This window comes from Octodon degus, unplaced genomic scaffold (assembly GCF_000260255.1).
Source record: "Octodon degus isolate 3935 unplaced genomic scaffold, OctDeg1.0 scaffold00011, whole genome shotgun sequence".
NCBI lineage: Eukaryota > Metazoa > Chordata > Mammalia > Rodentia > Octodontidae > Octodon > Octodon degus.
The window spans coordinates 15,635,880-15,659,406 of NW_004524587.1; the positions used below are offsets into that span (position 1 = coordinate 15,635,880).

The 23,527-nt window shown below is 43.9% G+C and overlaps 1 protein-coding gene and 1 pseudogene across 4 annotated transcripts in view; both read right to left on the reverse strand.

Annotated features, from left to right (window-relative positions):
- The window catches only part of LOC101588159, a 24,653-nt pseudogene extending 12,301 nt beyond the window's left edge, over nucleotides 1-12,352 (reverse strand).
- Nucleotides 1-23,527, reverse strand: part of LOC101581730 (cocaine esterase-like) — a 321,818-nt gene that overhangs the window by 270,971 nt on the left and 27,320 nt on the right. For 2 of the 4 annotated variants that reach the window (XM_023709254.1, XM_023709255.1), the window contains 3 exons: nucleotides 22,266-22,403; nucleotides 21,678-21,750; nucleotides 19,976-21,225 (listed from right to left, as the gene is read on the reverse strand). The exons of the other annotated variants lie outside the window; for them this stretch is intronic. In XM_023709254.1, coding sequence (XP_023565022.1) covers nucleotides 21,039-21,225; nucleotides 21,678-21,750; nucleotides 22,266-22,403 — 398 coding nt within the window. In that variant the 3' untranslated portion in view covers nucleotides 19,976-21,038. Of the gene's footprint in view, nucleotides 1-19,975; nucleotides 21,226-21,677; nucleotides 21,751-22,265; nucleotides 22,404-23,527 lie in introns of those variants that run through there. 4 annotated transcript variants of the gene reach the window in all.

Sequence of the window (23,527 nt, forward strand, 5' to 3'; positions counted from 1 at the left end):
TAATTATTGTAACTGTCCTACCAATTTGGTTTGAAACTGTCTCATTGCTATTTGTTTCTCAGTAAAATTATGGAGAAAAAAGCAAAACAAACAAACTAAGTCTTCTGGGGAAGGTTATTATAACTATATATTTTCAACTCTTAGATGTAAAGCATAATGATTTTAAGAATTTGTTAGTGGGAGGGTAGGGGCATTCTATGAATACTATCAAAGACTTTCAGATATTAGACATTGCATAAATAAAGAGATTATTCACATCCGACTCAGCATGCAATGCTGACTATGTCCTCTGTCAATATTAGGTATAGTGATGGTAACTATAAAATTCCTGAATCTTCACTAGTCTTACCAAAAATTCTGACATAGTAACAATATTTCTTCTACTTTTTGAAGGTGCCAAATCAATCATTCAAGAATTTCCAGAGATCACAATTTTAACTACTGAAGTTCATCCTGTTGCACCTACACACTTTGGACAGAAATACTTTGCAACGGACAAAGTTATTGATGGAAAGTGAAATATCTTATGTACTATTACAGCTATATTTTGATTTTCTATTTGTTTTACTAATTTGAGGAATAATGGAAAAAAGATGATAAAGATTTTTTTTAAACTTTGAAACTAGGTACGGTAAAAAGGAAGCATTTAAAATGTATTAATTTTGTTCAGTTATTTCTTGATGGTTAGCACCAAATTCACCAATGAAACACACATACAAACCTTAGAAAAGATGGGATGTTAATAATATATCAGTACAAGTTGGTGAACCCTGAGTGCATTGAAATTGTTCCCTAATTTGTGATCCTTAGTTTGGAGGTTGCTTTCAACCACAAAGAAAATCTAAGTAAGTTGGTTCTTTGGCCCACTATAGTTCGCATTTTGTTTAGTGTGTTTTTAGCTCTGGTAATGTTTCATGTACATGAGTGTTGCCACCTTCCTCTATTCTTTGCTTCCTGGATTTGTGCATACTGGTAATTTGGAGAGGAGAGAAACAGTATGCCTTTGGGGATTTTATATTTTCCTTAACATATTCAATTCACAGACCAAGCATGTATGGTTAAATTCTTAGTCAGGTCATTCTATTTCTCATGACTGCTTACACAAACTGTACATTATTGGTAGGTGCTTCATCAAGTTACAATATGTTGAAGAAAATGGCTGGGCATTTTCAGTAACTGGAACTGTAACATTAATTGATATGGACTAAACCAGGGATATCTGAATGCTGACAAAAGAGAGCTGAGTATTAGTAATGCTGTCAATCCTCTAGAAAACAATTTGTAGTGATTTTTTGAGAGGTCTGGAAAGAAATTATTTCATACTAGATTTCATGGCCAACAAATAAAATACAATACAGGGGCCAGGGAGATGGCTCAGTAGAATAAGCACTTGCCTGGCAAGCGCAAGGGTCTGAGTTCAATCCCCGGTTCTGCCAAAAAATAAATAAATAAATAAAAATAAAACACAATACATAATTTTAATTTGGATGTTTCTACAAGAAGTCTTTGATTTGGAAATTATTTTGCATGTTTGTCAACTGTAGACTTATTACAATAGAGAACATATATTCTCTAAAACAATTCCCAAGATTTATGTGTTCATATTTAAGCTTCTGTAAGGGAGAGATACCATTTTGGAAATCAATCTTTATGTTCTAAAATCTGCTTGTGAAACCTGGATCCTATTTTACATTGATAATAAAGCATTTTAACAGTGGAAAAAAAAAACTTACCAGTAAAGAGAAGACCAGATCCTGATGAATTCATTGCTCAATTCTACAGGAAATTTAGAGAAGATCTAACACCACTAATGCTGAAACTCTTTAAGGAACTTGAAAGGGAAGGAATACCCTCAAAATTATACCTGGAAGCAAGTATTACCTTAACACAAAAACCAGAGAAGGACCTAACTGAAATAGAAACTACAAGCCAATCTTCTGAATGAACACAGGTGCAGAAATCCTCAATAAGATACTGGCCAACAGAATTCAGAAAATCGTTGAGATTATACACCATCACCAAATAGGATTTATCCTAGGGATACAGGATGATTCAATATGTGCCAATCGATAAATGTAATACACCATATCAACAGAACCAAAGAGAAAAACCATATGATAATCTCAATAGATGCAGGAAAAAAAAAACATTTTGCAAAGTCTAATGCCTACTCTTGATAAAAACACTACAGAAAATTCGAATGGATGATCTTTATCTCAATCTGGAAAAGCCATCCATGATGAAATTGTGGCTGGAGGAGAATATAGAGAACCATATCTCAAGAAGAATATTTGATGGGAAGACCTGCAAGCTTCCCTAGAGACAAGGAGCAGCTTCAGATTGTAGTGTAGTTTGCATCGCCTTGTCCAATGTACCACAGGAAGTGCATCAGACACATAAGCAGGTGAACAAAAGATTTGGACCAAGTTTCCCATGATCTTGTTTTGAAATTCTGTATCATTGTTTGTACTGGCTTCATTCTCTTTAAAATAAAAGAGACTATTCTCAAAAAATAAATAAACAAATAAAGGTGGGACCAACTCACCTATCCTTTTTCAGCAATATTTTTATTTATTCTGATAGAAGTGACAATCTAAAGTTAATGACACTGGCCCTATACTCTTGCTGCATGCTTTTACTCTGTGTTGGATCAGTATTAGCTAAGTGACTATTTTGTTATCTATAGATTGATCATATTTTGACCCATAGCTACCCATGTTGTGACTTTGTTATATAAAATATCCTTGGACAAAGAACCTTAGTGATAGTTCAAGTTAGGATAGATATACAGCTACTTGCTCTTAATTCAATGAGAAGAAAGATTTGTACTAATAGTGTTTGTGGACAGGATATCATGTCTGCATCTTGTGCTATGAATAACCACTACGAAGACAACAATATACAATGTATTAATTATTGAAACTGTCCTACTAATCGGTTTTGAAACTGTCTCATTGCCATTTATTTCTCAATGAAATTAATTTTAAAAAATCTCTCCTGTTTCTCAGGAGAAACTTTCTCCCAATTTCCTACCTTTAATTTTCTTTGGTTTTGAAATCCATTTTTCAGTAAGAGAAGACACTAACTGGGCACATCTGACATTTAACAGGTTGGGAACTGGTTTCTTGTGACACCATGGGGGAGACGGCTGTCTATTACACTCACAGTGAGGAACTTTTCATTATTGCATTTTAGTTACATAGACTAGTGAGCTTCACTTTGGCATGTTCATATATATACAAAGCATGCTTCCATGATTTCCCCCAACTGTGTCCCTCAACCTTTTCCTCCCTGACACCTGATTCATTTCATCTTCTCTACTAGTCTCCCTTCGACTTTCCCTAAATCTCTCTCTGTTTTCTTTTGTTAGAGACCAGAATGCGTAAGGGTTAAGTTGCTGAACACAGTTCTCTCTGCACTTGATCTTAGCCAAAAGGCTGAGAAGCGATAAATGCAGCTTCCCCCCACCCCCAAACCAGGGATTGAACTCAGGCCCTTGCGCTTGCCAGGGAAGTGCTTATTCTACTGAGCCATCTCCCCGGCCCCCCACAGTTCTCTCTGGATGGATTGAAAAACTCACGTTCACGGGCTCTGAAAACAACCGAAAGGATTCATGGGCAATAAAACTTCCAATTTTAGGGATCAAACAATTCCCTTAATTGGCAAGGTTTACTGCCTTTATTCTAATTTATCAAGGCCCTGTTCATTTTCAAGGGCTTTTGCCTCAGATGCACTCTCCACGTCCTGCACTCCCTAAATCTTTGGAAATCTGGTAAATATGGAAGATTAAGAAAAACCTCATTTCATAGAACCTAGAGCCCCCACATAGAACTTTGGTTCCCCATAAAATCGTACTACATTTCTCTTTAACCTCACTGTAGTTCATTTTAAGAGACTGGGGCTAGGCAAAGTCTCCATTGTTCATTCTCTCTCCTATTTTTATGTTTTTGGCCTCAGATTCCTCATGTGAGAGCAAACAGGCAATATATGATTTTCTTTCAGTCAGGATTATTAACATGATAATGTATACTTCTATATATTTTAACACAAGTGATATGAATACATTCTGGGTTTTGGCTAAATAATAGCCTACAGCATAAATAGACCATTATTACTTTATGCATTCAACTCCTGATAGATAACTAGGCTATTTCTATAGCTTAGCTGTTATGAAATATACTACAATAAACATGAGTATATAGCTATCTCTAAAGTAAGCAGTATGATCAGAAAATAGAGTTAATGTTTAATTGTTTAAAAAACATATCACAGGAGGGCTGGCCAAATAGCTTAGTGGATTAAAGCACCTGCAAGCAGGCATAGGGCCCGGTGTTCTATCCCCAGGCCTCCGTGCTGGCCCTACCCCCAGAGCACACTGAGACAACGATATTGAGATTGGGTGTAGTGGTGCGCACCTATAATCCCAACTCTTGGGAGGCTGTAAACAAAAGTCCTATCTAGTAGTGAGACCCTGAACACTTTGTACACCCTTCCCTAAAATACAAAAAATAAAGAAATAAAACATATCACAGGGGAAAAAAACTGCCATTTATTCCCCTAAACATTATGAAACACTTCCCTCATCTTGAACACATCTATCCCATCATTTTTGGTAATGCGTATATCATTCTGACTAGGGCGAAATGGAATCTCCATGTATCTTTGATTGGCATTTCTGCAATGTACGAAAATGTCGATTGTTTTTCATAAATTCATTGAACATTTATACCTTCACTTTTGAAAAGTCTGTTCATTTCCCCGTTCAGTGATTTACCACTTCAGGTTTTATCTTTGTGCTTGTGTTCCTTAGCTTGATGTTGAGTATTCTGAGTTCTCTTCATATTCTCAAACTGAGCAACTTTTAGAAGATTAGCCTGCAAAGGTTGTCTCCCTTTTTTAATTTTTAAAATCATTTATGCATTTATTTATTTATTTATTTGGTAGAGGGTCTCACCACACAGCTTGGACTCGTAGTGATCCTCCTGTCTCAGCCTCCCAACTGCAAGCATTACAGGCATCAACAACGTGGGACCAGCATGGCATGCAGTACTGAGGATCGAACCCGGGTCCTTGCACTTGCCAGGCAGGCACTTAGACCACTGAGGTATCTCCCCAGCCTGATTATTTCCCTTTCTGTAGGCTGTCTCTTCACTTTGTTGAGAGTGTGTGTACGTGTGTGTGTGTGTGTGTGTGTGTGTGTAGAAGCTATCAAATAAATATATTCCATTAGTTGATTTGCTGTTATTTGCTATCATATTGGAGTCTTATTCAAAAAGTCATGGTCTGGGCCTATGACTTTAATGGTTTTCTTCTAGAAGTTTCAAACATTTAGATCTTAAACCTAAATTTTGGATATAATTGAACTTTGTGCAAGGTGAAGGATAATGTTTTTATTTCAACCTTGTGCACATGGATGTGGAGTTTGCCTAGGATCATCAGTCAAAAAAGTTTTTGGTATATGAAGAATGAGATGGATATAGTTGAGTGGGTTTGTTTCTGTGTTCTCTATTCTACTTCACTGGTCTAAGTGTTTATTTCTATGTGAGTACAATACTGGTTTTGTGGAAATTGCAAAACCTCCAGCACTGTTCTTTCTTTTTCTGGAGAGGGACATCACATATATGGCAGTCAGATCTCAATTGCAAGTGTACTCACACTGAGAATGTGCCACTTGGAGTGCAGGCATCACGAAAAGCCAGTCCGCAATCATCTCATGGAACTGGATTTTCAAGGTCTGGGGGTTGTCATTGTCTCCCATGTACTCTTTCATCACCAAGTCAGCAAACTTAGCAGGCAACTTCTAGACCAGGAGAAGCATGGAAAACAAGGTTAGGCAGACTTCTGAACAGGGGTGCGCAGCACTTCAATGTGGGAAAATGGGGCCTGGAATGGAACTAGGAATGTAAGAAATAGTCAAGCTCATGGGTAACCCATGCACAGACACAGATTTGATAAATAATTCTTAGTTTAAGGGGTGGATATATGAAGAGAAAACTGGAGGTGCCATATCCATTGGAGCAGGAACTCATGATCCTCACTGTCTCTGCTGACATGTTCTACAGAACAGCCTGTAGTGTCGCTCTGTCCATGTCATAGAGACCTGGAGACTGCTGCAGCTGGGTACAAGAGAGATGGATGAAGCATCAGTTGAAGATGAGTATAGGTCTATATCACTGAAGTTCTAGGAACTCCTCCAGCCTGGTTTCACTCCCCAAACTACCATGGGACTCACTGTGGGAAGCATCCAGCCATACTCATCATTGTTGACACCAATGATGCTGGGGACAGGTCGAAAATCAGCAGAGGTCATCAGCTCCTGGGGGTGCCTGGGCAGGAAATTCCCATCTACTACACCAGCAATGCTCTCAAAGTTCTAAGAAGACATTGAAGTTCAGTGATCAAAGTCCAGTCTTATATTTTTTTCTAATGCTCATTATGTTACTTGCACTATTTGCTAACTCATCCTGGGATGCTCACACCCAATCCATGATAACCTCCAAGAGGCTTGGCATATAGAGGTCTTCATTTCCCATTTAAAGTCACTAGCACACCAAGACATGGAAAAGAGGAATTTAGTCCAGAGAAGTAGGGACCATCTGCTCCCAACCACCACCAGTCTATTTCCTCTGTACTTGAGAATGTTCAACCTGACCTTAACAATAGCCAGTATTTCCTCTTTGTTCTTGTCCCGCAGGCACTTCACCAGGGCCTCTGAGTTGACCTGCCCACATCCAGACAGGTTGGCCACTTTCTGTGAATAGATGCAGAGGGCTGGCTCATTCTCTCAGTTATGGAAACGAGTGTTCCCAAGGAACATATTGAGTCCACATGACCCCCATGTTTGAAGGGATATCCTGTGTGGAAGGGGCAGGGGTGAAATTGTTGACTTCCCTGCTTCTCAAAGGTCTGGCCATGGGTGCCATCCTCCTGTTGACATGGCTTTACACATAATTGGTATCCCAGATGCAAGTTTCCAGCAGCAGAATACACTCAGCCTGGGCAAGGCTCAGCTGTGTGCATTCTGTTGCTTAGGCCTTCAGCAATACATGGAAGCCAGCAGTTCCCAAGGTCCCTCAATATTATGTGTTGTCCCTACTTAAAAAATAGCACCAGAAGCTCTAGAGGGAGGCAGCCTGGGATGGGGAGGTTAAAGACACTCACTGTCAAGCTTGCCTCAGATGAATTGGAGAAGAGGCCTGGAAGCACAACCACACCACTTTCCATGATGGCACCATGGAAGAGTCCTCTGGTCATGGGGGAAATGACAAGGGCAGACACACTTGTTCCACCTGCTGACTCGCCAAAAATGGTGACACGGGCAGGGTTGCCTCCAAAGTTGGCGATATTCTCTTGCACCCAGTGGAGGGCGGCCACTTGGTCCAGGTAGCCCCAGTTGCCAGGGGCATGCTGGTCTCCAGTGCTAGAGGAGGCAGGGACAGGGATTATGCACTGGTCAAGTGTAAGTTCCAACCACATTTCCCACTCTGGCCACACTCACGAGAAGAAACCCAGAACACCCAAGCGATACTGGATAGTGACCACCACCACATTCTCAGAAGCCGTCAGAATGGATCCATCAAACACGGAAGCCATGCCTGCAACCAGTGCACCACCATGGATCCATACCATTACCTAGAGAAATCAAGAGAGATACCACATGGGTCTCACCCAGCTAATACCCACTGGAGCTACACATACATTATCCATTGCTTTGACTCTGTGCAACTACACATGTAGACCAAAGACCAGTAGGACCTCAGCTCCTGGACCAAGGGTGATGGTCCCAACTTCTATTCACGAGAACAGAGCACTCAGATTTTCCAACTTACCTCATAGATGCAAGTCTGGCTACATTACCCTCACAGCCTTCCCAAATGGAAAGTACAAGCCTTTCTTGTGATTGTCCTACCAGGATGCTAATCAAAAATGGTGTCTAACCACACCAACACAACAGGTGAATCATAGTTGAAGACTTTGGTGATCTCCAACTATAGTTCTTGAGCACCCAATGCACACTCCTAGGGACAAAGCTGATCTCTAGCAACATCAAGGGTCCATGACCCCAGAGGTCAGTTGCACACCCTAGATGAGAAGGCTTTCCGGAACCCTATAGAAGAGGCTTCTCATCAGGGTCTACACTGTAGTAGAATCCAAGCTGATCCTGTTCTTTCTAGACTTCTTCTCCTTTGTATGTGTGTGTGTGTGTATGAGAGAGAGAGAGAGAGAGAGAGAGAGAGAGAGAGAGAGAGAGAGAGAGAGAATACAGTCTATTACTTGGAGCCTGACACTCACAGGCAGTTTAGAATCTTCATGGGTATTGGTTGGTGTATAGACATTCAGATACAAGCAGTCCTCAGACATGGTCAGACCTAGCAACATCTGGACATCTTCATTTATCACATCATCACTTTGCAGACACCTGGTGAAAATGACCATTAGTCAAGGAGTTGTGCAGTGGTCAAAATCAGACTCTGAGCTCTGACATGGTTCTAAAACTCAGTGTTCTGCTACCCATTATGTACTCTTTACAATAAACTTTGTCTCAGGTCTCTGTCCATCAAGACACATGCAACAGACTCAGGGGAACCCAGGAGGGAGTTCAGACTTCCAGGGTGTACTCAAGTTTTGTGGAGACTTCAATCTCACCCATCCCAAGATTCGAAAAATCATGACTAATAGGTGTCAAACCAATGGCGGTAGGTGTTGACATGTGCTGTGTATCTCTACAACCATCTGGTTCTGAAACAGGGGAGGAGCCCACACAACAGAGTCACAGGTGCCAGTACAGGTGTCTATCAAAGGAGAGTAGTGGCATGAGTTCATTCCAAAACCAACACATCCCACCCAGTCTCCAATTGTAACACCATACACTTTTTCCTTAGCCACTGGCATCTGGCCCCAACAACAGGCACACTGAGTGTGGAGTAGGGCCTCTGAGGAGCCACCACTGATACCTTCCTTTGCCATCAGACACATTTCAAGTTTCAGTTAGAGTTTCTGAAAAGTGCACAGAACCAATCTAAGCCTGTCCCAGAATCAGCTTCCCTGGTGGCACAGAACTCTAGGTATAACACAAGTCAGGAAAAAAATGGTCTCTGTTCTTTTATGGAATGGGAGCTAATGCCCTTGGACTTGCAGGCCCAAGCCCAAGACCTGTCAAAGTTTCGATATTGTCTGCAGCCTCCCATACTCGCTGTGGAAATCCCCAAAGGCAGGGAAAAAACCTGCATGTGGGATTGAGAATGACTGAGACCAGCCAGAGCTCAGAGCACCTGAACCCTCCCCAGGGCTTGCATCTCCTCAGCCTCCCAGAAAACTTACATGGGAGGGTGGGAGGTCCCATTCCTCACACCACTCCAGGCCTCAGGGGCTTCAGGTGCTGCAAATCGCAGTGGTCCTACAGGTGGCTTGGCAAAGGGAATTCCCAGGAAGGTGTAGACCTCCGAAGCAGTGCCCTGCACTTGGACGAGGCTGCCCCGCACCAGCCCTGTGCTTGTGTTCCGGATGGGGCTGGCAAGATCCTGGGCTGGGGTTGAAAAGAAGCACATGAGGGTTGGGTCTACAGTGCAGCTCCCTCCCACGCTGAGGGGCTGTGACCTCCGTGCCACCCTGAGTCAGCAAAGTCAAAGGATCCTGAGCCATAATCACTGTCCTTACACATGTCCTGAACTGATACACTCTCCCCTATCCATAAGGTACTGACGAAGGATCTGGCTCAGTACATTCAGTGGGGCCCACTATGCTCACTGGAGCTTCAAACCAATACTGAGGCCCAGACCTACCCAACAAGTGCTGCACATGCTGGTCTGGTGAGAATGGAGCTTGCACTAATGGTGCCATGTCTGAGGCACTGGGAGGACTGGAAATTGACTGAAGTCTCCCATCTTCAGGGATCTCACACTCGAAGTGCAAGGATGTAATAAAGCAGCTTCTGTGTTGGGTGTGGAATGGTGAGCAGTGGTAGAAAAGAAATACACACCTATCACTGTTCCTAAAATGCATGAGCTGTCTGAGGCTGAAAGGGGGGAAGCCTTGATTCTCACAGAAGATCAAACTGAGATAAAACTCAGTTGTGCAAGTGCTGATGGCTGTTGAAAATGGATGGTGGGCACAGTGTTAAATCTCTACCTCAGACCACTTCTGTGCATCACTGAGTCAGCTTTGTCCCTCCCTGGGCCTCAGGATGCAAGGAGATGTCAACTCAGGCTCAGGGATTCCCTGCTGCTGTCATCTCTAAGAGATGGCATCTCCTGGGCCCCGCCCTCCTGCTCTCACAGTTTCTTTCTCTGCAGAATGCAGCACATCTTATTCCATATGAAAGAGTTAAACACCTCAGAGCTTGATGGGAAGTTACTGCTCCCTTCCCGGTCAGATCCACCTGGACCAACATAGCTGATGTCACCTGGTACAGCTGAGGACAAGAGGCCAGACATTCACAGGGAGCAGGAAGGACAGTTTAGCAAGGTCTTTCCATGTAAAAGATGCACTTCTCTCAGCTTACACATGATCCCTCGCCAGCTGGCCTCTGTCCACGTAATACACTGTGGCCACCACACTCTGACGCATGGTGCTTATTGTAGCACAGGACAAAGCCACTGCAGTGTGCCCACTGGGGATCAGGGCGCATCTACAGTGCTACCCCTGGAAGAGGAAACTGTCACATATAGTGCTGCCCCCATGTCAGGAGGGGGAAACCTGGACCAAAAAGGCCTGAGTTAGCGACCAGTAAGGTGAAAGTCAAAGATGTGTGCACACCTATATTGTTGCGTACAGTTCTACACACAATGTAGAAGACATTTTGTTCTTCATGCTCTTGTTGAAAGCCCAATGTAAATGCCCCCAGAAAGAGTAGGCCCTTGTCCCATGCTATCTTATGGCTTCTCAGTGATACTGAATGAACATAAATCCAGCCCACAGACTTTAGTCAGCAGCCCTGGTGGTAGTTGGGCAGATCTTTCAGTTGGAAGTCATGGTTTCCTTGAGAAGTAGAGTCAAAAGCAGATACAGGAAGGAGGCCAGCCTGGTAGGCCATTGCGGCAAGATAATGTGGATTCTTTGGGACAGATTGCACTGGGCAAGGGTAGGACATACGCTCAGGTCCCACACCAGGAGCCTTTGATTTAGAAGGTCAAAAGCTGTAAACACACCCAGCACATAGAGCCCTCCCGGCATCAGCTCCTGTCAAGCAGTCTAAGACTACCTGTTTGTGATAGACCAATTAGCTTTGCCCTTGAAACAAATATGTGAAACCAGGTGTGGCAGCAAGTACCTATAATCCCAGCACTCAAGAGCCTGAGGTAGGAGAGTCACTACAAGTTCAAGGCTAGTCTGGGCTTCAAGGTGAGTTCAAGGTCAGCCCAAAATGCATATGCTCTCAGCAGATTGAGTGCCTGCTTTGGCAAACTCAGGGCCAGGGTTCAATCCCCAGTCCAGCATGCCATGCCAGCCTTGCCCCTGCAGCATGTTGAGCCTGAGACTCAGTCCAGGTGTGGTGTGCTCGCACCTGTAATTCCAGCGCTGGGAGGCTGAAAACAGGAGAATCACTACAAGTATGAGCTGCACAGTGAGATCCTGTACCGAATACATAGAATGGAAAAATAAAATAAAATAAAATAAAATAAAACACATAGTCAAAAAAAGAAAGAAAAAAAGAAGCCAATCCATACTTTTGTCTCAAGTCGAGGGCATGGCGTGAAGGGACCCAGGAGTCTCAGTTCACCTTTGTGATGTGGTGCCCAAGGGCTTCTGTGTCCCTCGATACCTATTATATTTCCTTTGGGAGTGCCTGGGCCCTCCTCTGGCTACAGGGGTGTCACACTTAAGGACAAAGGCCAGAGGAAGACACTGCTTTCATTATTGTTACACCCAAGGGCCATCAGCAGCCCCCATTCCCAGCTCCTCGGCCAGAAGAAGTGTGCTGACTGTCCTGTGCTCCTCTGCACGACTCGTACCAGCTTGCTCTTTGGTGTTGGGTGTCCTCAGGCAACTCTGATAGTCCTTGCTTCCAGGGTCCTTTCTGAAAGCTTGGTTTAGAGCATCTGAACAACACGTTGCCCACACAGTCCACTGCCGCCTCTCATCTCTTCCTTCTCTGACAATTCTCTCTCACCTCAGTTCCCCTGTCCTTCTGCCTCAGGCTTCTGCACACTTTAGAACATGCGTCCCCAGTACCTGTGATCTTCTGCAAGACTCTCACCTTGGCCCGGAGCTAGAAGGATTAAGAGTCCGCAGGCCACAGCACTCAGCAGGGTAGGAAGCCTGCACAGCTGCATGATCAGTTTGCCTGCGTGTTCTGTCCTGCTGGAGCTCCACTCTGTTTTGCCCACAGGCAGCCTCACTGCAGTGTGGCCCAAGTCGGAGTTTGAAACCAGCAGGAAGGAGGTGGAGCCCTGGATGTCCAGAGAAGGTGGGGGCTGAAAAGGAGTGGCATTGATTGGGCAGAGGTCACAGGGAACCAATAGTCAGCAGAATGGGCTTGGCTGCTGTCCTTCTGCCTTGGCCCTTTGTAGCATTCTTTGAAGGTGTTTTTGAGACACCAGGGACTCTCTTCAAACCTGGAGTCGCTGACTCCATTTTTTGCAGCAACAGGCATGACTGCAGCTGTCAACTTGAGGGAGAAAGAAACTGGCATCAGAGAACCTGAGTGCACTTCCCTAAGGTGGTTTCCTATGAGATCCCAGAGATGGAAATGGCAGCTACCTTTGCTGCTGCTGAAAGGGACAGCTTGACAGAGGTAGAGAGGTGAGACTGTGCCCTTCATCCTGAAGGCTCCTGTATGCCTGCTACAATCATAGTGCCTGGCTTCCCTTCAAGATTCCTCACCATCCCCCATACCCTTGGTCTAGGGATCCCTAACACCTGTGCCCTCCTGGTGTGGGCAGTCCATCTCTCCTGGGGTAAACAGTCTTGTGTGTTCTGTCACTACTGCACCATCTTTCCAAAACTCTGACATTGACGATGGCCAAGGTAAGAATAAAAATGTAGAATGAAGAGGACTCTCAAGAGAATTTCTGTGTTGGTTAGATGCTAGAGATTTGCAATTAGTTCTGCTATCCTTCCTGCCTCTACATCCTTATTCAATTTAAGACATTTACTTTTCATAGTCATTCTGACGTTAGGAGAGAGCCAGTGGTGCCAGATGCCAGATCAGTGGAGGAGAACACAGCATAATGTTTCTATATGACAGAGGCTGCCAAAACATTCTAAATCTATTCAGGACAGAAAGGCAGCCCAAAAAGCACTCACAAAAGAGGACTTCCAGAACTTCTTGAGATAGTGGCGTGAACACCAGGATAAGAATGTGCAAGTTAAGGGGGGGGGGGAATTTGAAGGGGATAAATGATAATGCCTTTCAGTGTAATACATAAATTTTCATTAAAAGACTTACATATTTGTTTACATATTCATATTCATATGGTGGTGTAGAAAGAAAAACCACAGAGATAAAGAGGAAGATGAAACGACAGGCTAAAACTCCAGGACATACTAGCATTAACACACCACTGCACATGGATTCAACAGAATCAGATTAAAAAAAAAAAAAAAAGAATCAGATTTAAGACCCACAGGTGCAAGGGATAGTGAGGGTGTGGAGCAGCTGGCCCCATTATGTCTGGCTGGTGGAAAGCAAAATGATGAAGTCATTATGAAAGAGACCTTGGCATTTTCATGAAAAGGTGAACACACCCATCACATGACAAAGCAGTTTCTTTGTCAAGGAAACAAAAGCATGTGTCCACACAAAGATGTGTCTCGAAATGTTCAGAGGCACTTTATGAAACATAACCAGAGTGGGAGTCACTCATATAAGCATCTCCTGGGAGGTGAACATAGGTGGTGTCTCCCTGCATGGAATGCCACCCCACAATAAAAAGAATACAGTTTGAATACAGTTTGAATATCGAAAATTAGGCAAAGTTACAGAGCCAGTTCCAAATTATTCCTTTCATAAAATACTTCAGAAAGAGCATGTTATAGCCCCAGAATGCAGTTAGATGTTCACTGGGGAGCAGGTTGTAGGACAGTGATGACTGAAAAAGGCGTGAGGAGAGTCTTTGGAGTGAAAGAATCAGTCCAACACCTGGTGTGGTGGTTGTAGCAGTCTCATAAATTTCCAGTTTACCAAATTATGAGGGTAAAGTAGCTGAATGTGTCTGTATGTAAATTATTTTACAATAAGTCTCTAAAGAATTAGATGACTCCTAAAATTTCGAAAGGTGCCCTGCAAACTTGCACTGGGGAAGTGTCCTGGGGATCTGCGGCACTGAAAGACATCCAGGGATATGTTTGCAGCAGGAGCTCAGTAACCCCTTTGGAACACTGTGGAAGCAGGATGCACCAGCCTTGCGCCTTAAGGGGAATGTACTTTTGATTTCAGAGCTCAAGTCACCTCTGACTTAATGTTAACTGTATCAGCCACCTGGTATTCAGGATGGGCAAGGCTGGGATGTTCATCTGTCACTGCAGATATTCAGAGGCTCCTTGGTTAAGTGTAGTGTATGAAAGAAAGGGGATGATCTCCTTGGGAAAATCAGGAGGACAGGTTGGTCACAGACTGCAGCATGGAGGGAGTTTAGGAGCTCTGAAGTGATGAGTTCACTCTCTTAAAGATAGGGAGAAAATGCTTTGTTCTAGGTAAGACTAACAGAGTCCTGGGCTGCAAGACAAAGCACTTTAGGTTTGGATTTGTCTATTCAGGTGCCACCTCCTTGCCATCCTCAGCTCAGCGTTGTCTAAGAACCCTGATCTACAAATGCTGGTTTCACATACTTCCTGGCCTTCCCACTCAGCATCACTGGACTTGTCCCCAATCTATGCCAACAGGCCCACCCAGGCTCTTTGGAACTTAGTCTATCACTCAGGCCTAAGAGGATCCAGCAAAAGGTCTCAGGCACTGAGGGGAGAAGGGTTCTTTGCACTAACCCTGCCAGGTTCTACGAGGCACAAGAAAGACTATGGGAATCCATGAAAAAGTCTCCCATCCTCAAGGACTCTCACCCTTCAGGTGGCATGACAGAAAGAAAGCATCCTCCATCCAAGGAGTGGTGTTGTGAGGAGAGTGAGGAGAAACACTTGCATCTGTGACCTGACTGCAAAATACCCAGCCTGCCTGTGGCTGCCGTCAGGAAACAATTGAAAGTCACCTGACCATCTAGATAAGAGTAGGTTGCCCATGTCTTAGTTGTTGTTGAAAGTAGATGATGGGCACCTCGAGTCTGTGAACTCTTCTCTCCCCAGACAGGGCCCATCCTGCATGCTGTGCACTCTTCAATCACCCCTGATCCTCTCTCTGCAGGGAGGTTATTAATCAGGTTCATGCTTCTCTTTTCTGTTACCTCCACAGCTCTTCACTCCTAGCATCTCCCCTCTGGCAGTTCCAGGTTCTGCCTCTGCACAATTTGGCAGTCCCAGGCATGGTCCTTGTCATATCCACAAGAGCCTGCCAGGATGACAAGCAGGTGTTTTCATTCCAAGGCGTGTACATCCAGCACCCCCGTCACGGTTGACTGGTAGGCCAATTTCTGCGCTGCTGCTTAGTAAGCTACACTCACTGACAAGAAGCCATGCTGGACTTGCCAGACTGGAATTTGGACCTGGCAGAGAGTAAGCTGAGTGTAGGAAAGGCAGGGCAAGAGGATGCTGTTAGGGAGTAACACTGAGTAGGAAGCCAGTGGCCAGCACGGCAGGGTATGGTTTTAAACATAGGACATGTGATCAAAATGTGAAGTGAATGCGCAAATTTTTTTTAAAAAACATATTCCATAAAAGACAAACTGCCATCAACACAGACACATAGACACACACAGACACACAGACACACACATCACCAACACCACCACCACCACCACCACCAAAAAAAGAATTCCCCCTCACTTAGAACATACCCATCTCATCACCCCTACTACTCTTTGGAGCAGCTCCAGAGGCCTCTCCTTTCATATCTTCATGTCCTTACAAGCTGTGATCAAAAATATGGCAAATGATGCTGCCAACAGAAAGATTTGTCAAAGTATGACAAGTGTCCTCATCCATCCCATTCACAAGATCTGGAACTATTCAACTTCTTCCCCTTCCCCAAGGTCAAAATGACCAGGAAAGATAGATTTCAGAATTGATTCAGATATGGAGGCAGCCAAAATAGTATAACTAACGACACTCAGAAAAGAGGAGCTCCAGAACTTCTCCAGAAAGTAGCAAGAATGATGTGTGTTCCTAGAAGCAAGGAGAAGGGTTCTCATGTGGACTCATGTCAATCTGTGTCCCATTTCAATTTTCCCAAGTTTGAACAATCACCTTATCCTTATAATAAACCTGTACACATGTGCACAAGGAGTGTACCTGAGCTAGAACACTGCTGATGTAAGTGGAAAGCTGCTGTGGGTGGGTCTACTATAAGTCTGTTCCTCCTAAGCGTGGAAGAGAGAGGTGTACAATTGAGCAGAGACCACCAGCCAGGTACTCACTTGAGGTAGACCAGACTACCCAGGTCTTGGTATGCTTGGAGGCTGATGTGGGCCTTTGAACCATTTTTGCTTCACTGTGCTATTTTGCTGTTCTGTATCTGCTTGTTTCACTATTCTGTAAGTGGGGACAAGCCAGAGGTGCAACCAGTCTAACAACATACACTGTACTCCACAAATGTCAAATCAAACATCTTATGTATTCCTCTGCAAATACAACAGATTAGTGCCTACAGCTTTTTAATTTGTTTGTTTGGGTTTCCTCTTTTTTTTCTTTTCTTCTTCCTTTTTTTTTTTTTTTTTTTTTTTTTTTTTTTTTTTTAGACAGAAGCTTGCTTTAGTTCAGGCTGGCTTTGAATTCACTATCTACCCAAGGTGGGCTCAAACCCACAGCAATCTTTCTGCCTCTGACTCCCAAGTGCTGGGATTCCAGGTATGTTCCACCACACCCAATTATTGTGAAAATTAAAAAAAAAAAAACAACAGTCAGATGAAGAAATACATGGGATCTGGATCTTGAGCACAGGATCAAAAAAGGCAGTTAGGTGAGAAGGCCTGACCAGCCCTAACTGGCCTTCTGCAGGAAGTCTTTGCAACACCAGATACACTGTTGGTACAACGGTTCAAAGTCAGTCATTACACAACAGGGATTTTCAGTAGTGAGCTGGTTTGGGGGAGCACAGCTCCCAAGTAGTTCAGTTTTAGCCTTGCAGTTCCTATCTTCATTACTTCATCTATTCAAATCTCCTGGATTGATTTCAACCATGTCGGTATGGTTTGTAAAGTTCTCTTGAGTAATCTTCTGGGCACCGTGACTCATAGGGCTGTGATGCTTCTTTATATAACTCTGCCCTTAAAAGTCACAGAATTTCCATTTCAGAGGTGGACGTGGCCAATGTCCACTCTCCAGTTGTTGGAAATGCTTTAATCAGTTACAAGATTTGTGAATATTGCTTCTACAGGGGGTGCCCAGTAAATGTTACCCAGACACATGAACAGCACGAACCTGAGCCCAGGCTTGGCCCTCTTTCCATACCATCACTCTAAGGTCTCTACACATAAGTCTATATGCACACAAAGACATGACTGAAAGTGCTCAGAGCAGTTTTATTTAAAATAGCAGAACACAGAAGTCACCCAGGAGTGAACATGTGTGGTGTTTTCCTGCATGGAACACTGCCCCACAATGGAAAGAAATACAACATGAATATCAAAAAGTGACAATTGTTACAATATTCCCTTTATGTTACAGAAAGAGCAAATGAAGCAAGAGAAAGTTACTAGGTGGTTTCCCGGGAAAGCAGTCATGACTGTCAAGGGACACGGAGGGAGCTCATGCAATGAAAAATCATTTTGAACATGATGCAGTAGTGGTTGGATGCCTCCAAGATTTACTAAGGTTACCAACTTATGCAAGTGAAATGGGTAAACTTCATTCTATATCAATTATTCCACCATAAAGCTCTTGAGACAACTACTAAGATCTAACAAATACCCAGGGAATCTACTTTGGGGGTGACTTCCACACCCAAGGAACTGAAAGCCATATAAAAGGCACATTTGCAACAGGACTTCAATAATATTTTCAGGATGCACTGGAAGTTTTACAATATGGGCCAGTGAGGGTGCACCAAAAGGAAGGTCTCGACCCTCTGCCAAGTGTCTCAGCCTAAGCTGAATGTGCTCTTTGCCTGCTAACTGCAGCCCGGAGTAGTGTGAGCATCTTCATCTTTTAACATCAATTAGAATGTACTATATTTAAGATTAAATGTAGTGGAAAGGGGCCAGGAGATGACTCAGTAGAATAATCATTCACCTGGCAAGTGCAGGGGCCTGAGTTCAATCCCCGGTTCTGCAAAGTCCAAACAAACAAATAAATGTAGTGGAAAAAAGGTGTCCCAGGACGGCAAGTTCACCAAAGACAGCAGTACTGGGGGCAGAAGGGGGTTTTCCAGAATATGGAATGAATAGAGTATTTTAACCACACAGGAAAAGTATGTGGGGGTAACAAATAAGGAGTTTGAACACAATTTGGCACATCCGTACAATGAGACAAAAATATATTTTTATTGGAGAAGCAAAAAAACATCTAAGGAATAACAATTAAGTGAAAATAAAATTGATTACATCAATGACCAAAAAGGATAGAATAAGGGGGATAAGGAGGATGCAAGGGGAATTCTCAAAGACAGTAGAAAAGACAGCGTCAGGAAGGGTGTAGAGACCGTCAGGAAGCTGGGAGGATGGAATTCTTTCAGCAATACCTACATGGACCTTCCCATATCATTTTTGAAACACCTTACAGAAACCTTTTCGCAGGTTCACAATGATCACTTATGTGTGGCCCAGCATTTTCTGCAGAAACCCTGAAAATGACAGCAAATGCCAGGAGACATACCGCTGAGGACCTGCCTTGCTCTCCAGAAGCACGTGCAACTGGCCCAAGCTCCAAAGACAAGTGGACATGACCAGATCTAATGCTCGTGAAAACGGAGCCTGCAACTTCTCTGGACAGAAATAGATGAGTGAGTGAGTTGTTTCAAGACTTAATGACAAATGGCACTTAATATGCGTGGACAATACGTAGAGACATTTTCAGTAGTTGCCAAACTTGGTAGCTGCTATTTGGAAGCCATAGATATGGTTTCAAACGTCTGTCACCCCATTGAACTTTTCAATTCATAAATTCAAAGCTAACCTCTAATTTGATGGTTAAACTGGCAGAGCCTCTAAGAAATGATGACGACTATTGTTTAGCAGTCAACCATTTGTGGTGATGGTGATAAGGCACCATCTGTAAGACAGAACAAGTCAAATCTGCCAGTTTGCTGGCACCCACTTCTTAGTCTCCTAATCTGTAATGAATTTCTGTTACTTAGAAGCTACCCACCTTATGAGAGTTTTATGTCAGCCTGAACATACAGAGAGCCCAGGTTTATGTAATCTGGGCTTCTGTTGCCTATATAGATATGAGCACATATGGAATCATTGAGAGGTGAAAAGAACTTTGACACCCAGGTGTGGATAACATTCTCAAAAACAATGCTTTCATTGCAGGCAAGAGTAGAGGCATGAAGATCAGGTAAGCAAAGGAAAAGGCGTCCAGATGCAGTGTGGTGGTGAGATACAGAGAGCACTTTCTGGTTCTCATCTCAGTCCAGGAAGTATGTATTTGTAATCCTATGTGTAAGCTATTGAAATCTTCTTGAGTTAATTCCAACCTACTATACCTTGTACAACCCACAGTGAGACTAAAGATACTAAAACATATTTGTAGTTGTGGGGAGACAAGGGGTGCTAGGTCCATCCATGATGATAGCTATCCAGAACAAAGGCCTTGACTCAAGGCTGAACCTGGGCTCTATTCGTTCATGAGGACAGGAGTGGCTTGAGGATGAGTGAGTGTGAGAATGGTGGAAGTAGGTGAGTGCAGTGAGCTGGGCTAGGTAGGAGGCCTGCATTCCCTCTGCAACATGCAGAGAAAGATATGCAGAAAGAGCATTCTGCATAACACAACTGAGATAGTAACAGATGTATTTCGGTCAGTGCTTCAGCTCTGATGTGTAATCTTTCAAGCCCCGGCAAGCCATAGTCTCCATCTCAAGGTTCGAGGCTGGGTGCTACATGGTCAGTGTGGAGCACTGGCTCTTCACCCCCTCTTGGCCCAACTCACATAGGGAGCAGTAGGTGGGGGTTTCTGGGAAAACACGCCTGCTGTCTTCAGAGACTGCCACCAGCACCTCAGCTAGAATGATATGTATTGCTTAACGCCAGTTGAAGGCATAGGAATCTAGCTGGCTCTGTACATATCAACACATGGAAAAAAGGTCCCGTTCAGCCAAAATGGAGACATGCTTGGCTTTCAAGGAGAGTCACTTAGGTGGCCCTCCACAGTGAGGAAGGTGGATATCCACTGGGACTTACCCATCCATAGCTCCCTGGCTGTCTTAGTTACATTTCTTGTTGCTGACACAAAATACCCAACACCCAAAGTTAAAGGAGGAAAGGTTGGTTTGGCTCACAGTTTATGAAGGTTTCAGTCCAATAGTTGGCAGACAGAGGGGAATCACAGAGGGGAAACAATTCAGAGCAGGAAGAAGGCAGAAAGCAGCAAGCAGCAAGCTCAGCAGCAGCAAGTCACAAGTGACAGTAGCAAGTTCTCCTTCTATTCTTTATATCCTAGGCAGGCTACCCCCTCCCCCTATTAGGGAACAATTTCTGACACCCAGGGCAGGGTACCCTTAATACTAGTATTGAAACATGGCTTAATGCCAGCATCAAGTACTTGATCCCAGCATCACATTACCCTAGATCCAGTCACCTCTAGAGAGCCCCAACTATGACCACATGAGACTTGAGAGAGACATCTAGATACAAGGTATAACACTGGCAGATAAAATAATAAGAGGGTGAACAAGGCAGGCTTAGCAATGAGTATTGTGCAGGGGATTCTCCATGAGTGAGGGCTGAATGGACACCGGGAGAGCTGATGAATGTTTGCATGAGTGTGTTTGTATGTGGCAGCAGAGGCAGGCCTGCATGCACTCAGGCCCACCCTTCTCTCCTACCCACAGGGCGTTACAGCTCTGCATGTTCCTCCTTAGCCCCCTTCAGCTCCTGGATCTTCCGGGGCAGGGTCTCCGTCCAGAACTTCAGTCTGGAGGCCTTCAGGGCACGGCCCACGGTAGGCTCAATGTCCAGCTGCAGGTACTGCTCCTCACTGTCAAATGCAGGCCAGTGGGGCAGGCCCTCACCATTGGGGTTCCTGTGAAGATACCCTCCCAAGAGGGGGTGAGAGGTCAGTCTGCGCCTAGGTGAGCACCATCAGAGTGCCTTGATTTATATCAGGACCAGCGGCTAAGCTGGCAAGTGTGGAAATAAGGGTAACATTTCCTGATATAGAGAACAAGGACATCCCAATAGTGTCCCCTCCAGGTGAGACAGAGCTTCTGGTCCTGTTTTGCCCGTCCCTCTTAGAGGAAGGCTGTGACTGAAAAACAGTACTATGGCCCATCACACCCCCACAGATCACTGGGACAGGGATGAGTGACTTATGCTGACAAGCCCCCTCTCTGTGTCCCCATAAATCTTGTCCTTGCAATAGAGTTAACACATGATTTAAGGATACACATAAGCTAAGAAAGTCCCCACAGGTAAGAGGTGCACCTAATGAATTCACACACCCTGTGAAGACTGAGGTAGGGGGTATCAGCTCACCCATTTCGTGCAAAGTTGGCCCAATACTTCATCATCCTCCTATGTAGTAGCTCCTCTTCCTTAGTAAACTCAGCTGCACAGAGAAGTAAGAGAAAGGCCCAGGTCTTGCATGGATGTTCATCACACTACCCCACTGCACACTCATGTACCAATCTGATCACTCAGCTATAGCTTGACCCTGGACATGAGGCTTTCTCCACTTACCCTAGAGCCAGGCCCTCCCCTTGCCCAACCTTTGTCATCTCAGTCTCTAGTCAAGCTGACCAGGGCTCAGTGCTGGAGTAGAGGGTCCCTTCTTCCTTTGACTCTGGTAAGTCATTAAAATAAGTGCTTTGAGATGGTCCCTCTTGCCCTTCTCACCCATGATGACAACATGGTCAGGATGCAGAAAGCTGGAAGAGGGAGCACTAAGTGGAGTGCAAGGACTTGGATTCTCATCCCAGTACAGTCTTTTGAAGTGTAAGATAGTGAACACTGATCCTGTCCTCTCTCTGGGACCCGACTTCCTTATCTGGACTGTGGATGAAATCACAACTCAGAGACCCGACTACGACCCCATCCTTGCTCCTGGACATCAAGGACACTCACCTTTCTTACTCCACAAGAAGTATCCAAAGACAAAAGAAATCTCATCACCATGGTCAGCCTTCACATGGGGTGGCCTGATGTTTTTCAGGAAGCTGGGGGGATGCTCAAATTCATAGAAGTAGACAGTGCCACGGGAACCTGAGGAGGTGAACAGCTGTGACCGGGTGACCTCTTAACTGGAGTTCTGCCTCCCCTTGTTGATAAAACACCCAAGTCCAAAGGTGGCTGGAATATGAAGAAGTGTAGTAAAGAGCTCCAGCTTGCAGCAGGAACAGTGGGGAGGGACTTCGATAACTCACAGCCTTGAACCTCCCAGCTGAGCAGTTTGTTTCTCATTGAATATCACTCTCCTCAGTTTCTCCACTTGTGTAATGAGAAAGATGCTTGTCTCTTACATCAGGCATAAAAACCATTTTTAGTGCATATTAGTTAAACCAGCTCGTGAAATTCATTTTAGGATATTTGTATGTACATAGAACATGGCGATCATTCACATTCCCTTTTGTCATCCTCCTGATTTCCTTCCTCTTTTATAATAGTCTTTCTTTCTTTAATATTACTTTTTCTTTATATTTCTACAGTGCAAGAAATATGTGTTGTGGGACATTCCGTGCCCGGCTCATTGCACTTAACATAATGATCTGCAGTTCCATCCACTTCCTTGCAAATGATGTGAGCTCATTCTACCTTAGGGATGGGCAATATTCTATTGCATGTAAACACTTTCCATATACATTCATTTGTTGATGGACACCTAGGACACATCATAATACTTAGCTATTAATAAAGTACTGTAATAAATATTACAGTTAGTCTAAGCTGGAATCTCCGTGGTATTAATTAGACTTTAATTCTAGCAGAATATATTACCTGGATCAAATTGTAACCCTAGTTTTAGGTTTTGGTGGAACCCTACAATGATTTCCATAATGCCTACATTAATTTTAATTCCACTAATAGTAGAGGAGTCTTCCACATTCCCTACATCCTTAATCCTCATCAGTAGTTCTTGTATTTCACATTCTCAAGGACAGATGCAGTGTTCTTTCTGTGTGTGTGTGTGTGTGTGTGTGTGTGGTACTGTGACTAGAACTGTTCGCTTTCACTGAGCTACATGTCTAACCCCTTTTTTCATTTTTTTGATCGGACACATTATCTCACTAATTCAGTTAGTTGTCTAAATTGGGCTAAAATTCACAATCCTCTTGCTTCAGCCACCCAGAACACTGGAATTACAGGAGAGAAGGAATATATATATATAT